Genomic DNA, 21,789 nt, shown 5'->3' on the forward strand with positions numbered 1-21,789 from the left:
AATGGAGCTGAGCTAACTGAATGCTTAATAAGAAAATTTCAAAACACTTTAGCGAGCTATAAATAAAAATAAAATTCTCAGTTGTTACATGTTTTTCTGTCAACAGCATCCATTTCTAAAGGGCAGACACGTGTGTGTTGCAGTTATCTTTTCTTTAAAGGTAATTTGTAAGTCCCAGCATACACTTTGGTACTATTAGGCCAACTGATCAAGGTATGTGAAATACCAACACAATCAAAGGAAGTATTTCAGCTTGGAATTGCTACAGCTGAGATTTTTGTGACAATCTGAGGGGGTGGGGTTTGTTTTTTTACTATAAAAATAGACAGGCAGATGTTTTGTGCATTCAAAAGCAATTGTACATGTACTTCAGCATGAGGAACAGCTGGACAACAAACTGCCTAATCTGCTCCCATGTGGATGCTTATATAAGGTTCTTTGGAAACGGTCACTCCTGCATATTTTGAAGTGAGCCAACCTTTTAGCCTCTGAAATATTCAAACATTGGTATTCTAGGGAAAGGTGAATTCATATACAGTCACTGCAACGCTGGATATGATAAATATTCTCACTCAGACTTGCTCAGTGCTCTAGAATGAAGTGCTTTAAAAATAGTAATGCTTCCCTTTTAAGATACCTCTCTTTTTTTTTTTTTTTTTTTTTTAATTGGAAATTGCAGCTTCTCAGTGAGTCTTCTTGTTTTTCAGTCTTTTGTCTATCCTAAGTACTTTGTAAAGGAAGGGAGACTTCTGAGGAAAGTAGTAAGAATCCCAGTGGTGCTTGAAGGAATTTGCTGTGTTTTGGTCTGGTGTTATTTCTAGTTCTTGCATAATAAATTAATCTGTATTTTTCTGTGTGAATCTGTCTTCTGAGAATTGCATAGAGGATACAGCAAGCATGGTAATGTAAAATGTAGGGGCTGGGCCTCATGCAGCTTTTGTCTGTCTTCCTTGCTGAACCTTGTTACCAGAGAACAGAAAAGTGTTGTCTTCAAAATTCTTGATTGCATTTGTTATCTGGGCTTCCTTTACTATAGTGGCTGTTTTATTTTTACCAGGCTTATAATGAAATGGATTTTAAGTAAAACTGAATTGGTCAAGGTATGATGATTCATTATGGTCATCCAATAGGGTTAGTTTTAAATGGCCTAGGTAAGGGTTTCATTAACTTTTTTAGGTATAAAATTGATGGTCAGCAGCAATAGTACATCACTCTTTGTTCAACTCTATAATACAGCTATTTGTTTTAAATACAGTTTGTGGGTGATGGGTGCTAGTCAGTTTCTAAGCATTAGAATGAGTTCATCTTTTCCAGGGGCCTGAATTGGTACAGCAACGGTTCCTCTTCACTTAAGCTTCCTGTGGCCTTAGATTTAATAGATGTGGAATAAGAAATAACTTCCAATTGCATTCTGTATAACGGAGTGGGGTTAGCCAAAATTCCTAGTCTGCCTTGTGAGCCAAATTGTACCCTGTAGAGGCAGACATATTACAAGGGGAAAATACAATAAGCCTTTTAGCTGCTTCTGGCTTTCTGGTATGTTTACTGATTTGGGAAGATAGGACACAAGCTTAACAGGAAATTCTCTTTTGTCTTGTACTTTCTGTAGGTCAGTGTGGATATAAAAACTGTTTTGAGTTACTGAAATGGCTGAATCTGGTTTTACTTTTCATTTACTTCTTTACTCCTCTTTGTTGGAACAAATTTCTGCAACATTGCTTATTTTTTTCTGATAAGATCTATAAAAGAAGCCAAATGTTACTTGCCTAATATGGTTTAAACAAAGAGGTATTTTGATAACTTTTTAATAAAAATACACTTCTTATGATCTCATGTTTAAGTAAATAATTGAATTCGACTTGAAGTTTTCAAAAATGGTCAATGGGAAAACCCACCACAGATCTTTGCATTGTATACAGGAAAACTTCAGCCTTGGTTTCATTCATTCTGGGATAGTTCCTACTCTTTAAGAGGTGAAGACATTTAATATAGATTTGATATGAACAATAAAGTGAACTTGAGGTACATAGGGTTGAACTCAGTGCAAATGCAAACTAGTAATGATCATTTTTACATGAAAAAATCTTGCCAATAACATACACAATGTGGTGAACAATACCATACAAGTTTTTTCTCAAGTTTATAAATAGAAATGTGACACCCAAAGTTGTATTTGGAGCTTATTCAGTATTGTCACACAATTTTTTTAACATATCGGATTCTGCTGATTTGCCCTTGCTGTGGATATTACTTTCAAATCGTACCTCAAAGAAAAGCTCATCATATATTCTCTAGAGAAATACTGGCCTTGAGTGCAGCAGGGTTTGATAGAAAATGAAGAAATATAAACAAATTAACAACATTCATCTGACAGCTGTGTTTAAAAATGCAAAGTCAAACACTAGTTTTGATTAAATATCTCTTTTCCCCCTTTCTAAAACAGTTACAGAACTTCTGCTAAATATTCAGAGGGCCAAGAAATTCCTGTTGTCAAGATGCCTGGAGGAGCTAGTGAACAGGCAGAAGCAGCAGCGCATGCAGTCTTCCCCACATCTACAGGCTCCAGCTCTATTCTGGGGCACCATGCCTACGCCTGAGCAGGTTGCTTCGTTTCTAGCCCACCTACTTCTTGGCCTGTAGCCTTATACTACTGCTGGCATTCTCTTTTTCTTTTTTGTTTTAATCCTCTGAAGTGACCTGTCACTTGGCTTTAATTTGGTTGACTGTGGTGGGGTCATCCTAATAAATGTGTTAAAATTTCCTTCCCTTCTCTTGGCCTTGTTCTCCTAGTGCTCCTTCCCCCTTCCTTTGCAGGTATCTATATGCAAAAGGCACAGCCATGCAACAAAGTGCAGACCCCTGATCTTGACCTAGTGTGGGCTGCTGCTGGCAGTGGTTTTGGTGGTGTATCAGGCAGCAGGCACAACAGTTTAAAAACCAGCCAGTGCCCTTTGCCTGAAGAGGTGCAGCACAGAGGGCTCTTGAGCAGAGCTTTAGAGGCAGCAGCTTTATGGCTTAGGTGGCTTCAGGTTTCTACCCCAAGCTAGAACCTAGTTTTGAGAGCTAATGAAAGTACAGGGAACAGAGGATGAAAGCCCAATAGGAGCAAGTCGACTGTACATATTGAGTCCTCTTGACCTAACCCTGCACCAGAATATTAGTGATTATTCCCAGGATTCTCTCCAGGATCCCTCGTGTATTTTCTTCAGAACCAGTTTTCTTCACCTTACTAAGACATTGATTGCTTCTGCTAAATTAAAATGCTAATTGTGGTATGTTTTTTCAGGCCACGCTGATTCAAATCATGTCAAAAGCTGGTATTTTCAAACATGCTTCAAAGGTTTTTATCCTTCCTGCTACTTTTCTACAACAACATTAAACCCTATACATTTTGTTTCCAGATTCCTATTTTACTATTAGGCTCTGGCAGCAGGAGCAGCGGTGTAGGGGACCATGGAATGGTTCTACAGTTAGCTATGAGTTATCTTTACTATGCAGGCTACTAGAAGCTTTACCTAGATGTGAATTTCAGGTTTATAAAAATTGGTTTCAAGTAAAATGTTCCTAGCCTTTACAATTGTAGAGAAAAGCTTGAAAACAATGGCTAAAGTTCTTCCCAAAAGCTCAGAAGCCAGACAGGAATGAAAAATTCCACATTTCTTATACAAACATTTAAATATCAAGATTTATGAAAACTTGGCAGTACTGTTTAAGAATACGACAACGTTTTGGAGGTATTTTATAAATATTTGCAATCCTTGTCTATATGCTGTCACAGATGTAAATACAATCTTCAAAAAGCAACATTCTCCCCAGTATTTTATCCTAAACAAAGGGAAATAGAGTGTAAACAAACCAGTACCTTTATTTTCTCTCCTGCTAAGTAAAAGCAGACATTTCTCTTGTTCCACTGTAACTGACACTGTGGTTAAGGTGAAGAGAAACTTTCCTAAACTGTGCCCAGCTCTCCTGGTATCAATGCTGTAGGTCATTTTCAGGTCCATTTCTAGCACTATAGATGGTAAATTGCTTCAATCTCAGGATGGAATAGTTTGGATTTTTGCATACAACAAATGCAGAAGTGTCTGATCTGTACTGATGGTTCAATACAGAGTCTAGCACAGGAAAAATGGCATTGTTCTTTCACGTGCTTGCTTGGCATGCCTGCTGTGTAAAGATGCCAGCGCCTGCTTCTTCCTCCATCAGAGGTGCTGTTTCCTTATCAAAGCAGAAGATTTCAGTTGGAGAGTAATGCCAACCAAGGCTTTTATTTTAGGGAAATCAATATAGTGTAGATTTTAGTTAATAAATCTTACTCAGGGAAAACATAAAGCTACTCTACTGTCTGTAGTATTCAAAGTGCAGTGTTTTTAGGGCTGTGCTATCATTATCTTGTCTTACAGAGGTGAGGCTCCTTAAATAGTATTTCCAGGGAGCTCTTCGGAATTTGACCTGGTCATGTTTCATTCTGACAAGTTAAGTTAGGCATCTTGCAAGAAAGATGCTTGCCTGGAAAAATATACACAGGCAGGCTACTTGTGCAAGGATCGAAATCGGGATGGTGCAAACCCAGCTCTTCAGACGTTGTTTTCCAATAATATGTTGACTGGAGAGAGCCCGTTGCCTGGGTAACAAGACAGAGCCGCTTGGCAAGGTTTGTTTCAGTTAATGAAATGATAAAAGGAAAAGAATGATAGATATGGTTGTTTTAAAGCCCAAGGAGTAAGCCACCGTGACTATGGGTGTAGAGCAGGCGGGTAGGCTGGGCTGGGAAGCTGTCTCTGGCAGGCCGTCCTCACCGGGCCGAGGAAGGAAAGCCCAGAAGGGTGAGAGAAGGTGCTCCCAGTTGCTCCAGTAACAAAGCCTGGTGTGCCTGCTCTGCTTGGGAATGCTGCTCAGCTCGGTTTTGGGGTACTGTTGTGAGCAGACCGCCCAGGTGTGGCAGCGCACCGGCTGGGGTGGTTACTGGCTGGTGAGCTGTGGAGAAGCTTCCAGAAGGGGGTGGGTGGCCCACACTGGCTACAGCCAATTGTTGGGTGCCACCTGTCTGAATGAACCAATCAGGTGGGTGTTCTCAGCCCTGTGGCGGGAGTGCCAGGAGCGTTGCATGCCCTGAGGAGAGACCCCGGGGCACCACGGGACCTGCCTGGCTTCTCCCCCGCGCAGCGAGGTTGTATACCGTGTAAATTGTAAATCATGATTAAAGTGCGTGGGGGTCGGTCTAGTCCCCCCACTGCCAGCTTGAATGGTGAGGCTGGAGCATGGCCAAAGGCGGGTGCATGAACATGTGGTACTTCAGAAATAAAACATTGTAGGAAATAGCTCGTTGGAGATGAGCTCATGTTTCATACTTGAAGCAGCGTAGCTGTAAAACATCCTTTAAAACTGAAGAGTAAGCTATATACTGTCCTGTCGCAGAGTAAAGGAATGTCCTCGTTTGATTCAGACCTACCCCTTGTGACAAGTGAGGTGGAGGCTGTCTTTTCTCACTCCGGAAGAGAAGTGGGTAGCAGCAGTAAATGTTAAAATGGATGCTATAAATGGCAAGCTAAAAAACTTCAAAAAACTAGTAATTGTAGCTAATCTCTTACATACATTGGGTGATCTGAAATTCATGACAAGTGAAATAAAGCTAAGAAGGCTGAGTGAAGGAAGAGGAGAATACAGAACCTTTTCTTAATTCAGGCCTATTGATCTGAATACAAATGAAATATCAGAGGTGACATTTTCTGCTCTGTAGATAAATGAGGGAGCTGTAACTGTGTACTATTCTTTGCAAAGACTGATTTCCTGCTTTCTTAGCTTGTAAAAAAGTGTGCTGCTTCATACTGTTCAGTGAATGTTCTGTCTCGAGCAAAGTGAGGGAAGATCAATGAAGAAAGTCCTCTTGCAAAGTGTTAGCATCTCGAAGAAGTGAGCCCCTATAGTCATGCAAATCCCAGGTAAGGAGCAGTTCTGTCACACTTCCTTCTCTACTTCCTACATTAACGAAGGAATAAAATACATGCATCCTATAGTTTCCATGGAGCTGAATTTTTTTATTGATTTTTTGTAATTTGTGCTTTGTCCTTATACATGTGAGAATATATGGAGTTGGCAATGAATGAAGTTTGCTCCGTGCAAAGCTTGCGGAGTTTCTTCGTTCATGCAGTGGAACTTGGGAATTGGAAGCAGCCATGGATGAATTTTGGTCTTGGGTCCAGTTGTGAAGGCTGAGCAAGGAATGTATTTCTTCTGGTTTTGTTCAGGACAAGGTCATCTTAAAAATGAGAAGAAAAGGAAGCAGTTTATTTACTTGTGGATATCACATTAGTCTTCTAAAAATAGCACAGATTATTTTAAGTATTTCAAGTACATGTTCTTTTTTCTCACTCGAGGACGTCCAACTGTATTAGATACTTTTATGCTAAATAAAAAAGGGACTTTTCTGATATTTCTTTTTAATAATACGGAGCAAAATGTACTGGTCTGTTATGAGACTTCTTTCCTTCTGTTGAAATATCTGGTCTGCACTGGGCTCCAGCAGAGTGGATAGTTAGGTTCTTGCCTTTCACTCATGTACTCCTATTCCTGTGTTACACTCCTTGCTGGAAAGGCTTCATCGTCTAAAACGGATGAGAAGGGAGGTTGTTCACAACATGAAGCAAAGAACAAATGGTGTGAAGGTGTATAAGCATCTGATGGAAATATTTATTAATTTTAGTTGCTGTGTACTATATTAAGGCTTGTCATACTTTGAACATGAGACTCATCTGGTTTGTGTTTTCTAGGAAGTCTTTCTATAAAGACCCTCTATTTTAGTGGTCAAATAGGAAAGAGCTCACATAGCTTTTTGACACTGCAAGACTGTAATCCACCAAGTGTTCTCCTAGGGTTACATTTCAGAATATGTGAGTAGAGGACATACCTGCTTTCCTAAGCATATCTATTTCTTCCTGATCAAGAGACTGTGTGTGGAGTTTCAAGAACAGTGTTGCTTGCGTAGGTTCTGAATGCAGGTGTGGAACAGTCTGTGCTAGTGATGAGACCAGTCTTACAAAGGACTGGCATGGTCTGGAGAAAATTACTTGTCTCTGCTAACCAGGTAAGACATTTGAGACATCTTGTGGTGTTATGCAGTGTCAAATTGTCTAAAAAAATCTTTGTCACATAGGGTTTCTAACAACATACATTTCTATGTATAAGGTGTGTTTTATTTACTAGCTCAAGGTAAGCAACCTCTATGCACAATTCTCATTATAAAGACATCAAAATTAAGTCCTGCTGCAAGAATATTGCATTTTAGAATGCTCAGTGTGATTTTGCAAAGGATTAATTAACTGTTAATAAGACAACTTTTATGGTCTTAAATTGAAATGTGAATGAATAATGACATTTTCTAATACTAATCATAGTTGTGTATCTCTACCAGTTTATGCTTCATAAAGGTATTTATGTGGAAATATATTTCTCCTGAAATAAGGTATACTAAAATACTTTCTCTTTTCAATTTCTGAGACTTTACTACAACAGAAAATGCTGAGAAAGTATTTCTGGTAAATAAACCTCTCCTAAGCAGTGTTGTGTGCTGCACTTGAAGTGTTATGCACCTCTGTTTATCACACAATAGCTTATCACTACTGCAAATTAGCAAATTGCTGCAGGGATAGGAATATAGTGGATGTGCATGTAGGAGCAGCCATCATACTGTCAGCTCCCAGCCTTGGTTACTTTATGGTAATTTGTGTTCAATACAGTTTTCTCATGTGCTGTGGAAGAAGGCAACCCCAGAATAATTAGAGATCGGATCATAATGCAAATACATGCAAAATCCCCACTTAAGAACGCTTGTATAAAATTGAGTATTTATTACAATTTATTATTGCTTTGACATAATTTTGATTTTTGTTTGCTTTATGTCTTTTTGGTGGTTTTGAACTTATTTTCATTTCACTTTCCACTTTTTTTTTCATTGTCAAAGGGCAAACTGGCTGTTAATTATTTTTTTTCATAATATTTTTCAGTTATGAATGGCTTTAGGTCCTTGCTATAAGTATAGTATTGAATCTGCTAAGGTGCTTGTACCTGTTTTAATGCTATTAATAAGCACTTAAGAGGGATCATTACTGTAAATCTGCTTTAGTGTTTTATCAGATGTATTTTGATGTAATATTATGTAATGCTCTTTGTAGTGCTGATTCTCCATCAACAGCAAAACAAACTGTTTAAAAAAGTAAGGGACGCAAAACAGAAAAGAACTAAACATATTTCAGGTAGTTATTTCACCAGAAGGCTGCTTCTTATGGATCTTAACAAAAAAAGGTGTGACAGGACATGAAATCCCACATGTGCCGTTCTTCATATGCTAACCCTCTCTTATTTTTCTTGCAGGAAATCATGGCTGAGTAAAGTTGGAAGCCCAAGTTCTCGCATAGATCGAACAAATTTTTCCAATGAAAAGGAGATTTCCAAGCTTGACTTCTCAGGATTTAGCACTAGATACTAACAGAAGAAAACATCACTAAGCACAAAACGTTTCTGCTGCATGAAATTTTCTGTGCCTCCTTACAGTGTCACAAGAGCATTTGGATGCTTTCTGTGCTAGAGATAATATAAATGGTCCCTGTTCACATGAAGTAGGAATTCTTAGTTGATGTAATTGAACGTTTAACACCATGAATGTCAATAGCTAGTCTCTAAAATGCCAACATATAATTTATTGCATCTTGAAAGCTAGATAAATGGTTAAAAGTGTCAGTGATTATTTGTGCACAATGAGACTTGTTATATATAACCATATGGCATCTAATCTTTACACTGTGATTCATAATTTTGAATGAAAATAATGCATTTCTGTTCTACTGTTTGTAATCTCACCAAAAATACTTAACTACAGAGCTGGACCACAGATCTATTGTGGCAGCTCTGTATTATAGATCATGTTGTTTGTGATAATTAAAATATAGTGGTAATTTAAATATATACTGCCTTAAACTAAGATTATCTAACCAGCTCTGGTTTAAAGTTCTCTATAATAACGCAGATAAGTCTTCAAACAAGATGATGAAATGTGTGATCTCTCACCCCTTTTTCGTCTTCTACCTACAGCTTGCATATGTACTGACTATAAAGGATGTTTTGATCATTTTGCTCTTTTGATGTTCTTACTAACATTGAAGATTTCAGTTATTTTCCTTGTGGATGCGTATTTGCGCCCTAGTTAAGAATGTGTGTTGGAACCTGACTCAATGTGATGCACCCACATATATGAATGATATCAAGTACATGGAAGGTCCTGAGAAACTTGAGTTATGTGCTTACAATAAATAGTGGATAATTCTTTGTAGTATTGGATCTAGTTCTCATATGTAGTGCTCTTTTCACAGGCACCAAGTAGTCTGTCAGGGCCGGAACAGACCTGTATCCTCACTTCTAGAGTAATTCTGTGTCAGGATTAGTACATACTGGAAGACTTTGGTTAGATCTCTGATGTATCCAAGCGGGCACCTGTGTGATGCAGCAGTACTCCCAGTTAACCAAGTGTGATGCAGCAGTACTCCCAGTTAACCAAGGTTGGTGTGTTCATGCTGTGACGGAGGCTTACACTGTAAGTCCCTGTGAGGCGTGTGTGATAATAAAGCACATGAATACTGCAGGAATGTGACACATGGCCTCAGGTTGGCTCAGGCATGGGCAGAGCCTGGGCTGTATCCTCTAAGAATGCCCTTCATGAGGACATTTAACCTGGTATTTCTGCTAGCTGCTCTGTACCCCTGCTAAGGATAGGTAGTGTCAATTTAGGCAACATCCTCAAGTTTGTGGTTAACTTTTTTTTTAATTTTAGGAAAGGACTTAACTTAAGCATTGTGCTTTTTCATCTGTGCAGAGCAAGATGTGCATAGAAGGGTATTTCAACTGACTACTAGATTTATTTTCACTGGGCCTTTGTGCATTAAGCAGTAAAATCTCCCCTCTAGAATTTGCAGGAGTTATTTATAAGTTGTTATAGTTCAAACTGCTCTTGACTTCTGTGATTATACACAAGAATCCTCTGTTAAAGTGTCAATAACTCTTGGTCAACTTGAATGGTAAATGGCAAAGTTCAAGTGTAGCGGTAGCTCAATAGCTGTTACATCCTCTCTGAAAATTGTATCCTGCTGAACAGTAGTTTGCATTTTCCTTGAAGCTACCTGGCAGGAGATACCCCCTCGGTCAAAGGCTTTTCCAGCCAAGTTGCTTTGCTCATATTTTGAGCAACAAAGATAGAGAAAAGCAGAAAACAAATGGGACATTAGATACACAGGAAGAGCAGCCAAAGATGAAATTCTTTTGTTGATGTGTTGACATGGGTGGAGCTGGATGCTTATGAGGACTCAGTAATTTTACGCTGACTCCACTAGAAATGCAAGGCTTGGGGAGGGGGAGGCAGCCATCTAAAGTGCTCATTTTATGGGAGAGAAAATGTGCAGGTAGAGAACTTTCTCAAAGTTGAAAGATGAAGAACTGTGTCTAACTTTCTGACATATTGAAAATCAAGAAAATATTTGAAGTTTTGATATGAGCTCTACACCAAGGACTTTAGAATGCTTTTGCCAACCTAGTAGTATTTTGGCAGAAGTTATTAAATATAATTCCTGTAATATGTGGCCTGTATGCTGTAGGCTAGATCTCTTGTTGCATCTGTGTCACAAGGTGGGGTTTTGTTCTATGTCTGTGTGATAACACTTGGCATCTGCTTTTATGCTTGATTTGAGTCTATTTGATGAAGAGGTTGATTCTGGAATACCTTCCTCTTTGTTTGTAAGTCAGCAATACTGATGTTTTCTGTTTTTAAATGCACGTCCCTAACATCAGTGATATGACAAGGGGCAAAAAATACATGCAGGTTCTCTAGTGAGTTTAGCTCTGAGTGTTTTTGACATTCAAAACTAAAATACATGTACTTTGTGTGGTGCCATCATGTATTTAACAGTTTCCTAACAGTACTAAATAAATTGCTCACAGTATGCTTTTCATTCTTAGAAGTTAAGGTTTTGCTGAGCAAATAAGCATTACATGTGTGTTGATGTTTCCCAGAAACCCTGGGCAGGTTTTTTGGAGGAGAAGGGAATAAGTATGATATTCCATAGCTTTAGAGTTTTGGAAACTCTTGTAGCTGGTTGTACTTCTAACACAGAGAATTTTCTGAAGTGAATGGAGTTCCAAGGGGCAAAGCGATCTTGTCCATTATGCTTTCTCATTCTAGCTGAAGGTGGCGGCCCAAGATGGTGCCAAGGTTAACAATAATGCATAATATAGAAGGGGGGGAAAAAAGTACGTCCTTGTGAATTTAGGGGTTACTGAGGCCAAAGCCCATCTGTTATCAAGCTGAGGAATTAATACTTGACTTAATGAGGCCTGCTAGCATCCGGATGTGTGGCCATGGAGAAATGCCTTTACAGACATTTTAAGTTCCTTTTACATTGCACTGAAATCACACTTGAATGCATCATATATCTGTTCTTAACTGTGTTGCATATACGTGTTTTATTCATGCAAGTGCCTGCAGTACAGTTAGGATCCTGTATTTGGCGAGGCATATAGCTAGCTTGAAGTAGCTTGCTTTATGGAACAGGAAATATTTGATTTGCACGAAGTGGCACCTGCTTTATTTGTGGGTAAATACAAACTTGTAGGACTCTTGCCCAGGTGATCAGCAGCAATAAGCAAATAACCCTGCATCTCCTTGGAGGTATGCTGCACACAAAATGGAGGGTTGTACTGACTGCAAGAAAGAAAATAGATTGAAGGTTGTAGTTGAAGTTGAGACGGTGTTGTCAAAAACACGTTGAAAAGAAGTAGTCTAGAAGACAGTGTGTCATTGTTGCTCTCCTGAAAAGGCTATTATAAGTGAACAGATACCAGTTTGTTTTTTATAACTTGGGTGACTTTTTCCAATCCAGATATTTGAAGACTGTTCAAAATAACTTCTGTTCGCTGTTTGAAAGATCCTTCAGATGGAGGCAGGATGCAGCCCTATAGTCCAGGCAGCTCAGGGCTTAATGGTGAGCCTGTGGCATAGCAGGAGATAGTGGTAACTTCCATCTGTCAGCTTCCTGGGGAGGCTAGTGAGGCTGGCCTATGTGCTGGTGAGTTCAGGGGTTCTGAAGTTGGATGAAGAGCTTGTCGGAGGAATTGGATGCGTCTGGGCATGTAGACACCTTCACATTTGGGGACAGTGGAGCCTTCTGCAGAATTTGGTTGCTTGGAAGTATTTTTTCATGTTGCAAGTTACATGTTGTTGTGTTACTGCTACTGATGAATGTTTTCTTGCACTGTACGCATTAATCTTCTAATCTTACTTAATCTTCAGATTAAATATCATGAGTCCAAAAATAATCTTAATTTGTTAACTCTTTGTTAAATAAAGATATAAATAAATAAATAAAGATATAAATTTATAAATAAATAAAGATATAAATAAAGATATAAAGAGTTAAAACTCTTTGTTAAAATATCATGAGTCCAAAAATAATCTTAATTTGTGGACAATACAGCGTGTACAGAATATCAGCGTAGTATCTCTAGATTTAATGGAAACATCTCACTGATTTTGAGGAGCCAAGAAGGAATTCCAATGGTAAGATAGAAAAAAAATGCAAGAACAATTGGCTAATTAGACATCAAAACTAAGCTGATTACTTTTTCCTCTTCTACTACACACTAATGTCACTCGGTTATAACTGTAGAGATCTGCTAATTTTATTTTTACTTGTTTTTTTAAAATGCGGTGCAGCAAGAATGAATGATATGTAGGCCAGCTCCAGTCTTGCTGTAAGTAGAAACAGTTTCTACTTACATAAAGAGTTGAGACTTCAGGAAGTCTGTTCCCACTATTTCCAAGTTATGTGTGAATGCTAGACAATGCTGACTTTCTCGAAGGAAAGTTTTGTGCCTGACTTCTAGTCTACTGTAATTTAGGAAAGTTCACATCATTAAACCTTAAGACCAGGCATGTTAATTGAAATTGGAGCTTAACTCCTAATGGCCAGACAATTTCAAAAATTTATGGGTTTCTTAATATTAGATTAAAGAATAAAAAAATTAAATCTTCCCTAAGCAGTGAACAGAATGAGAGCATTCTGCCTCATCAGGAATGATGTAATCTTGTATTACTCAATTTACCCTCAATACTTAGTGTTGTAATGCAGAATAGGAATGTTCTCTTATACCTACTCATTCTTGAGTCTTCATACAGAGCCAAGCATGATAGTATCTCCTGCCATACTTTCTCTTATGTGACACCAATCTGTCACTTTTTATTTTCTTGATATCCTCTGGAGCTGCTCTTCTTGGCTGGCTTTCTTCTTAGAAAACGGTATGCATGTTTGCTGGAATCCTTTTACTAGACAGAATGAACTGGCTTAGTCAGGAGAGCTTAGTGATTAATGCATAGCTACGTACTGCTACCTGCTGAAAGTACTCTAACGTGAAGGGAATGCTGAAATGAAAGATGAAGAGGGCAAAAACTGGGGTATACTATAACTTTTTTAACAAATCTGTTTATATAAGGGTGATGCTGTAAGATGGAATTTCTGTAGTGTTCATTCTTCAAGACTCCTCACAGTATCTTGTGTAGTGGATAGGAGTACTAGTATTAGAGTCAGAAGTTATTTCTGCATCAAAACTAAAAGCCGTTGCACAGACAAAATAACTCTGCTTGCCCCAATTCATTTGATGCTAATACTGACGTAACTGAGTAAGAAATACTGAAATGGAAGATCAGAGAAGGAGCAACCTCACATTTGGTTGAAAGGACTGCAGAAATGGATTGAAAGATACTGCTAGTCAAAATTCGAGAATGCTTTATGTATGAGGATACTAGTTGTCTTCTGCAATTAGGTGGTATTTCTATAATAGTTAATATACAATATACATAACACAAATACATAAAAATATCTTCCCATGAATTGCTTCATAAATCAGTTCTGAAATGTAACTGTCCACATCAGAAGGTGGCAGCATGAAGAATTACACTCTAAATGGCATTAATGTGGAGGAGTATGAGAAGTTTGACCCAGTCTCACCAGAGAAGAGATCTGCTTGTTTGAAAAGGTGCTGTGGGCTCTTTTGTAGCTGTGCAAGTAGCTTCTTGGGGTTAACTAATGCCCATGATTCCTCTATTTTAGAAATAGTAAAGTGTTGAAATGTTTCTTTTTGCATTTAAGCTTTTTCCTGAATGTGGGCAATAGGCCTTAAGCCATGTTTTTGATTCACAGACATTTGACCAATGTCAAGAAGTAAATTTTGTCAGTCATAACCATGCACTGGTGTCTAGCCCAGACAACAGGGATAATGCCCTTTAGGCTTTTTGAGACCAATTCTTTCCTGGATATGATACACATAGCACACTAAGCCCAGGCTGAATTAGAGGTATACCCAGAATCCTGAGGTTTCTCCATTAGCTGAAAGGTAACCTGGCATTCACTTGTATTTGGCAGGGAAATAACAAAACAAACAGTGGAGAGACACAAGTTCTGTCCTTGAGGCACTAACATGTTCCATTGGAACACTGCCACGGACTTCAGTGAGAACAGTAATTGGTCATGCAACTGGAGGAACACGACCAGGCAAGGAAATGCATTATTAATGGGACAGTGTTTGAAAAGTGGTAGATAAGATAAAGACACTAAGTCACTTTCTAGCTTTGTTTTTTCCTACTTAAAGAAGTATCGCTGTGGCTTCAGGAACATTATAAAAGCCTGAACTTTCTTGCATGAAGTTCACCACTTGAAAACATGCCAGATACTGCACAATCCCAAGCAAACAAGTAATTACCAATTTGCAGTTAAAAGTTGTTCTGCAAAGTGGGAGCAGAGATAAGCGGATACTTAGAACCCTGCAAAGCATTAATAGTAATAACAATGAAATTCCAGCTGAGGCATAGGGGTGGTAAACAGAGCAGGAAGGGTACACAGACTGGACTTCTTAAAAGCTCAACATGGAGAAATTTACCTGAAGTTAGTTGTTTGGATCTGTGATTAGTGATGTAACTGGAAACCAGTTCTTGGTGAGCAGCATAAAGAGAAAAGGGCTAGCTGGGGAAGAGGTCCTACCTTGAAGGAGTCCTTGAGCTTGAGAAGTCATTCAGGAGCAAAAGCTGAGGAGATAACATTTGGAGCATAAAGAGAGGTCAAAATAACATATCAACTCGTAAGAATCATCTGTTCAGCTGGCTGCCTTTTTGGTGCTCTGGGCAGATTACAGATTAGACTTATTGGGAGTTTTATACAACTGTTCACTGATACTTTGTAGTTTTTTCCCTCTTCAAAAGCCACTAGCCTCAAAATTTCTATGACATATAGTACTGAACTGTACAACTAGTGTACTGCTGAGCAGCTTGCTTTACTTGGGAGGAGAAATCTTAGTACCCCGTAGGAAAATACATGTGAATTGTGGTGGGTCCCTCCAGATAAGGGAGGGGCTCACAGTAACATCTCCTAGCAGAAATAACCATGTCTGCAGTCTGGAAATAGGCAGACAAAAAAATTGCAGACCAAGTTAAAACTAGTTAATGACCCACTATATAACTCAGAGGAAAAAAAAAAACAAAACGACAAACCACCACCAACTGTTCAGTTATCTAAGTTTGCTGACACTTTCAAAACAAAATGATGACTAAATAGTAATGTGTACTCCAAAGAATGAGTGATATACCAAGATGAATAGGATTTAGGCACTATTTATCACAGTTAAGCCATAGCCTGAATACCATAATGCTGATTACTTAAATTCATTATGCAGACAGTATAATCTAGCAGTCAGTAATGTGCCTGTGAGAAGGAAGAAACTATTTCTGTTGTTTTAAACTGAATTGTAGGCAGAGATTGATTGACATGATTGTGCTTTCTCTTATTTCTAAGATATGATACCAACATTGGTAACAATGCTTTTATCTGAATTGAAGTCCATTAAACCCACTGAATTCTTATATTCCACTGTTTAAAGTATTTAGAAGAACTGTGAAATTCACATGGCTGATGAAAGACCAAAGGTGGAAAATGGGTCCTTCAGTAACATGACATTTAACCTAGTCTGAAGCTGATGTTTCTCAAACTGAGAAGTGCATTTTTTCATTCTTCTACACGTAGCTCTTCAAGTTTGCTGGATCCAGAGAATATGCAATGTTTGTGATAAATGCCTTCCCAAAGCTTTCCTGCCTAGAACCACCAGATGAATGACAATACTTAGTGCCTTTCAACTTCCAGTCATGGAACTACTTTATCAAAGGTAGGAAGTGTGATTTGCCCTGTGTGGAAGCTAGGGCACAGAAACATTAGAAGTTCTGGTTTAGATAGTAATTTCAGCTGTGAAAAGGGATCTTTATACCTTTGCAGCCCTTAGACTTTGGAATTGTGCTGTTCATTCAGCACCAAGGTGCAGGTTAGGAAGAGAGCCTAGTACCTTCATAAGCAAGACTTGAGCAAACTGTTGTATACTTGCACTTAATGGATATAGTGGTTTGTCCCTCTACATATAAAACATGTTGGTGATGCTTGCATCATTTCTGTTCAAATAGCTGGTAGTGCATGGGTGCACTACCAGCTTCTATTTGTGACCACTTTGTCCTGTGGAATAAACAATAGTGCATTTCTATGGTGTTAATACTCACTCCTGAGATTCTTCTGAGCAGAGTGTTACAGCTCTGGACACAATTTTTTGTAGAAATTATTATGTATGAAAAAAAAATTTTGTCCTCACCTAGCCATAAAATGTAGTCCTCGGGTGGTAGGAAATGTTGCACTTCTGACCTGTGCTTTTCTTCAGTGGAAATCCTGTAGTATTTTGGGAAGAAAAAGAAGGTACAGAAATAGCCACAACTCCTGAAATTTTTGACTTGGTCAAGGTATGTTTAAAATGCACATGTGTTCTGAATGAACTAACTTAATGGTTCTGAAAATACCAAGGTGACATTTCTGCCTGTGAGAAATGCCAACAGGTTTTCAGCCAGGTGAAAAGGGCAGATCCTAATGGGTAAGGCCGGCAGTGCTTATTTTGGTGCTTATACTATCTAATACCAAAGTAAATTAGCCAAGTGTTTTATATACACGTGCAGGGTGAGCTGCAGTGGCTGCTTTTAAATTTTCAGACAGTTTGTGGTACAACTGAACGCTAGGAGCTATTTTAGTGTCTGATGTAATGGCTAGTGAATCACTTCAGTGTTGCATCTTCAAATATAGCATTGGGTTAAAGAGAATTGGAAGAATTGTGTTGTATGCCTAATGAATCCCTCTTATGTCAGCAGTGCAAAGTTTCACCTTCTGTTTCTAGGTGATGTACTTTCCCTCCCGCCCAGCCCTGACCAGTTTCCTTTAAGTCAGGCACATACCATCCTTTTTATCCTGTTGGCAAGAAAGTAGTGAGAAGGGGAAGACATAAAGCCCAGCAGCAAACCAGCTTCCTATCTGGCAGCTCTGCTGACCAGCAGCTTTTTTCCTCTGAGTAGCACTCCCAACTCACTGGTTGCATTTTTAAATTTTTAGGTAGTATTAATGAAGTGCAGGGAACAAAATCGCATATGAAAGCAGAGATTTTTCTTTTTTTAATGTTCTCTTTCCTTTTTTCTGAAAGACATAGCCAGGACTTATTTGCATTTTTAAAAAACTGTTTGGGGGAGAATGGAGACATTAAAAGCTGTAGTGGATATGACATGGCTGTGATAATTAACATGATATGCTTAATACAGACTTGCCTTGAAGCAAATAGACGTAGAAATCCAAGTTGTGTTCAGTCCCTAGGAGAAGAGCCTGGATATGTTATTTTGCTTTGTAGCAAGCCCATAGGGTAAGATTTTTTGAGTGGTCTAAAGGAGCCAGTTTGCAGAACCAGGGCCATTTGGCTAGAAATCTTAACAACTATCAGTTTTGAAGAACCTTAGCAATAATGTATTATCTATGCTGTCACTGCAGAGCAGAAGAGAAAAAATGGATTTTTCTCTGTGCTTCCACTGCAATACAGGATGCATTAACTTCTGGAAACTAGGAGGCAGAATAAGATGCTCGTATTCACTGAAATAAAAAGACGAGATGCCAGCTCTACATTATTTAGTATCAAAGCTGATGCATCTAATAAAAGAACAAGGGAAAATACCCTCTGAATTTTCAAAATATGCTTTCATTCAGACAGTAAACAAAATAGATGCAGGTCTTTGATTTGTGGTTATGAGAAAAACGCCTTATAACAACCTATTTAAAAGTAACCTGAAGCAGCAACTAAACTAATGCAACTGAAACAAGTATTCAGAAAGAAAAAGAAATTTCCCTGCTAACTATTAGAGGAATCTTTACTACTTTACTCGTGCTGCCACCCCTAATATCAGTGTATTTTTTGGTCTTGATTAGTACATGTACTACTTGCTGCTCAATGGTTAATGGGCTACTTGGTTATGCTGCTGTGTATCACAGTTGTTATAGATAATGCTCGTCTTAACAAGAGAAATCTTACCAATTTACTGCTTCACACTTTCCCACTAATTTTTTTCCTCAAAATCTTTTCATATTTTGAACATCTGAGCTGCGATCCATCTGTCTGACAGAGATGTTTATTCTTAGTTCAAGATGGAATTTTAGACTTCTGTTTCTTAGTTACCATTTTCCTTCACCCAAGACCTATATGCTCGGATGTGTGATATTGACAACCTAAAACTTCAAGTGGAGCAACTTAAAGAATTGAAGCACCTTAAGCAGTTCTAGATGTCCTTTGAAATACATTGCCAAACTGTATCTTGATGGTAGCTGCAGCATAAAGCGTGAGGACTATTTACAGGCTTTTCTGCGCTGAGCTGCTTCCTTTTTTCCTTTTTATTTTTTTCCCCCCAGTTCTTTCTTGCTTCAGATTAGATTTGTCATATCCTAATAGCTAATTCCAAGACACTCCCTTCTTGACAGTCTTTTTTAGTTCCCTTGAGTCTGAGGTCAGCTAGAGTTTTATAGTCTGACTCTCAGAAACCTTTGTATCTCTCCTCTGTCCCTCTGGGATTTGTCTTTCCATTTTATTTCAGGCTTTCACCACTGATACAGCTCCCTGTATAATGCTAATCCAGGAACAGCCTTATATTTCTTCCACTCCTCATTCTCTCCTCTAGCTATTCCATTTTAGCTGATAGTGATCGCTAATAGCTTAGGCTCCTCTTTGTGCTGTAGTTAGTCTCTTGCAGAAGTCCTGCCTCAACAGCCACACTCCATTGGATGCTTGGGGGTGATACTTCCTGACAGCGTGACACCACTGGGGATTGCATTACCCAGGCATGCGGAAAAGAGAAAGTGCCTGTCTAGCCTAATAAAATAAACACAAGTAGAAAAATACAAGCCAGAGGTAGAGCTAGGGCTGCACTCATGAATCCCAATATAGGCTTCCGCTTCAAAAATCCTTCCCTACATAAGTATCTTTAATATAGTCTCTGGCTTCACGTTATTTTTCTTAAAGAAAATGCTAGGAAAAGGAGCTTTGCTTGGATCAATATATCTGATCCCTTTCATCAGGGCACAGTGTGTGCTGCGTTTCTTGCAGGGGGAGGCTTTGGAGGATACACCCCGAACAGGGGAAAATTGTAATGGCAAATTACAAATGTTTTAAATAACCAGTTCATAAGTAAAATGCTGAATTGGGCATTACCGTGGCATAACATATGCCACAACTGCAACTACGGGTAGATAAAAGGTAGCTCTGGACTGGCCTGCTCCTTGAGGAGTGACTTGAACAAGTCTATTTTGCAATGCTACAGATGAAGGAGACAAACTTCACAGCCAGTCAGAAGTAGTAAAGCTGTCACTGGTTAAAGTATTTTCCTTTAATCTGAAAGCTTTTTCCATAAAGCTTGTGATTTTTTTTGTTCTGTAGGCATCTAGTGGGCTTTCCTCTGTTCAGATTGCTCTTCTCTTTCATTATGAAGAAAATTTTAATATTGGAAAAAGTCATGTATGCACAGGCTTAGGGAAATTGAATCTCAAAACTGACCAATCAGTTTAAGGTCAGAGTCAAGTAAATTTAATCCAAGAAAACAAAATTAGGTGAATCAATCTTATTTTTTCTTCAACCCACTTTACAGTGAATATAGTGTTATTAGGATCCTGAAACTTAGTTACCCATCTCTAACCACCTCTAGCTCCTTTCGTGAAGCTCCCACTAAATCCCTCTCTGAACACATCCTACAGTCCTTTCAGAAGCAATTGGCTTACAACAGACAAGTGGAAGCCCAGTGTGCCACCTCATTGCTATTCTGCTTTCTCTTCAGGAAACCAGAATGACTAAATGCTTCCACAAGATACCAAGCCTAGCAAATTATTTTATTTTTAACTCTCAGTATAGATACAGTACACAATTTTCTCCATGCTTTCATATGCAGTGCTGAGATCTGCAGTGCACCCACTTACATTTACATAAACATTACACTTGTGATTCTTTATGGAGGGGACGATTCTGTCATGGGGAGAACTTTAATCCACCTGTGATCAGGTGAGTGACTCCTGTGACACATCAAGAGCCATTTTCTTCAAATGCTGGCTGTGAATTTAAAAACCTGAACCCTCACATACCTCTTGGGGTATGCTTATATGTTCTTTAAAATGTGTTTGTGGGAAGAAATGGGCAGGAAAATTTGAACTTGGTCTCAGTGTATACTGAGGAAATTTACTAAGGAAACTTTTTTTTTCTGCAGGTGAGCTATTAATAAATTGATAGATTCCCTTTTTCTCTTGCACTTAAACTTATTGTCCCTTCCTCTTCAGATAACTTCTTTCCCAGGACTAGGTGAGGATTGTGAAGGAAGTACGGATTGGAGTTCTCCAGCCACAAAAGGAGCAGCCTCCAAAAGAGTGATGTAATCTCTGTGTGTGTGTGTGTGTCATGGTACATGCCGCAGTTAAATGTCCCATCAGGAATTGGAAGTCGGGTCTGGCTGTAGAAACATTGCACTGGAGGCTGTATTCTTCCTTTTTAACTCATTTCTGCTTGGTGCTGAAACAGTAGCAAGGTGCCTTTTGATGTAAACTGGACTTACAGAAGAAACACTCTATAGGTTTTCCTGGGCTGTGAGCACCCACATACTACTCAAGAAGTGTCAAATCAGCTAGCTGGAGATGCTGAGCAGTGCAGGAAGGTAACCTCACTGACTTCCTTGCAAAGTAGTATTGCAGCTACCCAGCCTGGGAAACTGAAAATGGTGGGGTCACACAACTTTGCGTATGTGAGATCAGGAAGTATGTCTTGTCCTAGATTCCATCCTGAACTGCCGAAGGGGGAGAAATCTAGTCTATCAAGGCCATTTATCTCAATCAATATATGTTCTTTCACTCTGTGCAATTGCAGCAGTCTGCATGAACAGCCCCGGTTCTGTGCAGCCAAATAGGGAGCCTCTGCTTAGTGCTGCGTATTGAGCTGGTCTCCAGGTCTGCACTAACCGCTGTTGTGTTTCAGGCTGGGGTGAGAAGCTGGGATAGGCACTAACTGCACATGCGAGTGAGGGGGAAGGTGGGGAGGAGGTGCCCAGGGGGGCTGCCTGGGCTGGAGCCTTTGTTGGCAGAGCTGCTGCCGCCCTCTCCCCGAGGCTCTATACTTGCGGGAGCAGAGTGAACTGCTGAGATTTCTCACCTGCTGGTCCTGGGTCCAACGTGAAGCAGTATAATATCATTATGGGGTGGAGTTCTGCCTGAGCATTTTCCAGTTCAGGGCTCCCCATTCTTACTGGAGAGGTCGTTAGTTCTCGGAGGGGTGACTTGCAACGCAGAGAGTGATTTTAGGTATGTAACTGAGGTCTGGCAGTGTCAGGAGCTT

At 39.2% G+C, this 21,789-nt stretch overlaps 1 protein-coding gene across 3 annotated transcripts in view; it reads left to right on the forward strand.

Annotated features, from left to right (window-relative positions):
- The window catches only part of ACYP2 (acylphosphatase 2), a 42,308-nt gene extending 32,975 nt beyond the window's left edge, over positions 1–9,333 (forward strand). For 2 of the 3 annotated variants that reach the window (XM_055725390.1, XM_055725389.1), the window contains one exon: positions 8,371–9,333. In XM_055725390.1, the coding sequence (XP_055581365.1) occupies positions 8,371–8,485 (115 nt within the window). In that variant the 3' untranslated portion in view covers positions 8,486–9,333. Of the gene's footprint in view, positions 1–2,443; positions 2,602–8,370 lie in introns of all 3 variants that reach the window. The other variant, XM_055725388.1, reaches the window with a different exon arrangement.
- Positions 9,334–21,789: the final 12,456 nt, after the last annotated feature.

Source organism: Falco cherrug, chromosome 13 (assembly GCF_023634085.1).
Source record: "Falco cherrug isolate bFalChe1 chromosome 13, bFalChe1.pri, whole genome shotgun sequence".
NCBI classification, from domain to species: domain Eukaryota; kingdom Metazoa; phylum Chordata; class Aves; order Falconiformes; family Falconidae; genus Falco; species Falco cherrug.